The sequence below is a fragment of the Chrysochloris asiatica genome, unplaced genomic scaffold, assembly GCF_000296735.1.
Source record: "Chrysochloris asiatica unplaced genomic scaffold, ChrAsi1.0 scaffold00017, whole genome shotgun sequence".
Classification (NCBI taxonomy): Eukaryota; Metazoa; Chordata; class Mammalia; order Afrosoricida; family Chrysochloridae; genus Chrysochloris; species Chrysochloris asiatica.
The window spans coordinates 31,013,246-31,014,226 of NW_006408535.1; the positions used below are offsets into that span (position 1 = coordinate 31,013,246).

Consider the following 981-nt stretch of genomic DNA (forward strand, 5'->3'; position numbering starts at 1 on the left):
GGAAGAACACAGCATTTTTCAAACTGAAAGAACTGAAATAAAATTCAGACTTCAACTTGCAATACTGAATGCAGTTAGCAAAATATTGAATGATGAAGAAAGCATGAAAAGAAACCCACATGAGTATCCCATGTTCTAAGTCATTCACAATCCCAAGAAATTTCCTCCCTTCTATATGGGGGTATCGAAAATGAGGGGAAATAACCAGCATATTGTAGAACTATGAAAAAAAGAATATAGGGAAATCATTACAAAATTACGAAGTTGGAAAGACAGTACACTTGTAAGAAGGAGAGAAACCTACAAAAATTGCTCAATTGTGCTTCAGATTCGTTAAAGATAAAATGGTGAATGAAAAGCAAAGCTCTCCTGTGCCATGTCACAATTTTTATGTCCAACCATTCCAAGTTTATCAGCTCCATACTGGCTCCACAGATCCCTGTACATGGCCTACATTGTGTCAGAACTTAAAATCTTGAGATTGTAGTTATTTCCTGGACTAAGACAAGATCCCTTTGTGGACTAAGCCTCCCTGCTGTCTCAGGAAGTTTGTGTTCAGCTCCCCCTGCAGTCTCAAGCACTGTGTCACTCACAGCACAGAAGTACTCAGCTGAGTCATCCCAATGAGCAGAGCCTTTCCTCAGGTTGAAGGAAGATTCACTTTTTTTAAATTCAGCCTCAAAACCTTTGCTGCCTTTAACCAGGGTGTTCCCTGAATAGTACTTGAGGAGAAGCTGAAGACCTTCGTTGGGGTGCTTGACATACCAGTAGAGATCAGGAGTTCCACTATAGGAATAGTTGCACTTCAACTCCAGTGGCAATCCTTCAGTGATAGAGACTCGGATATCAGGCTGGGTCACCGACTGAGCTCTGGCTTCTCCTGCAAAATCAATGTTATGTTAGTGACAGCATTGCAGACTCCACAGTGAAAAGTATTTCCTATCAGATTCTATGAAACTAACTATCATAATGAAATTTTAC

At 40.3% G+C, this 981-nt stretch overlaps 1 protein-coding gene across 1 annotated transcript in view; it reads right to left on the reverse strand.

The window, feature by feature from the left end:
* The window catches only part of LOC102825433, a 30,634-nt gene that overhangs the window by 21,109 nt on the left and 8,544 nt on the right, over positions 1-981 (reverse strand). The window contains exon 3 of the mRNA XM_006835538.1: positions 594-880. Coding sequence (XP_006835601.1) covers positions 594-880 — 287 coding nt within the window. The remainder of the gene's footprint in view (positions 1-593; positions 881-981) is intronic.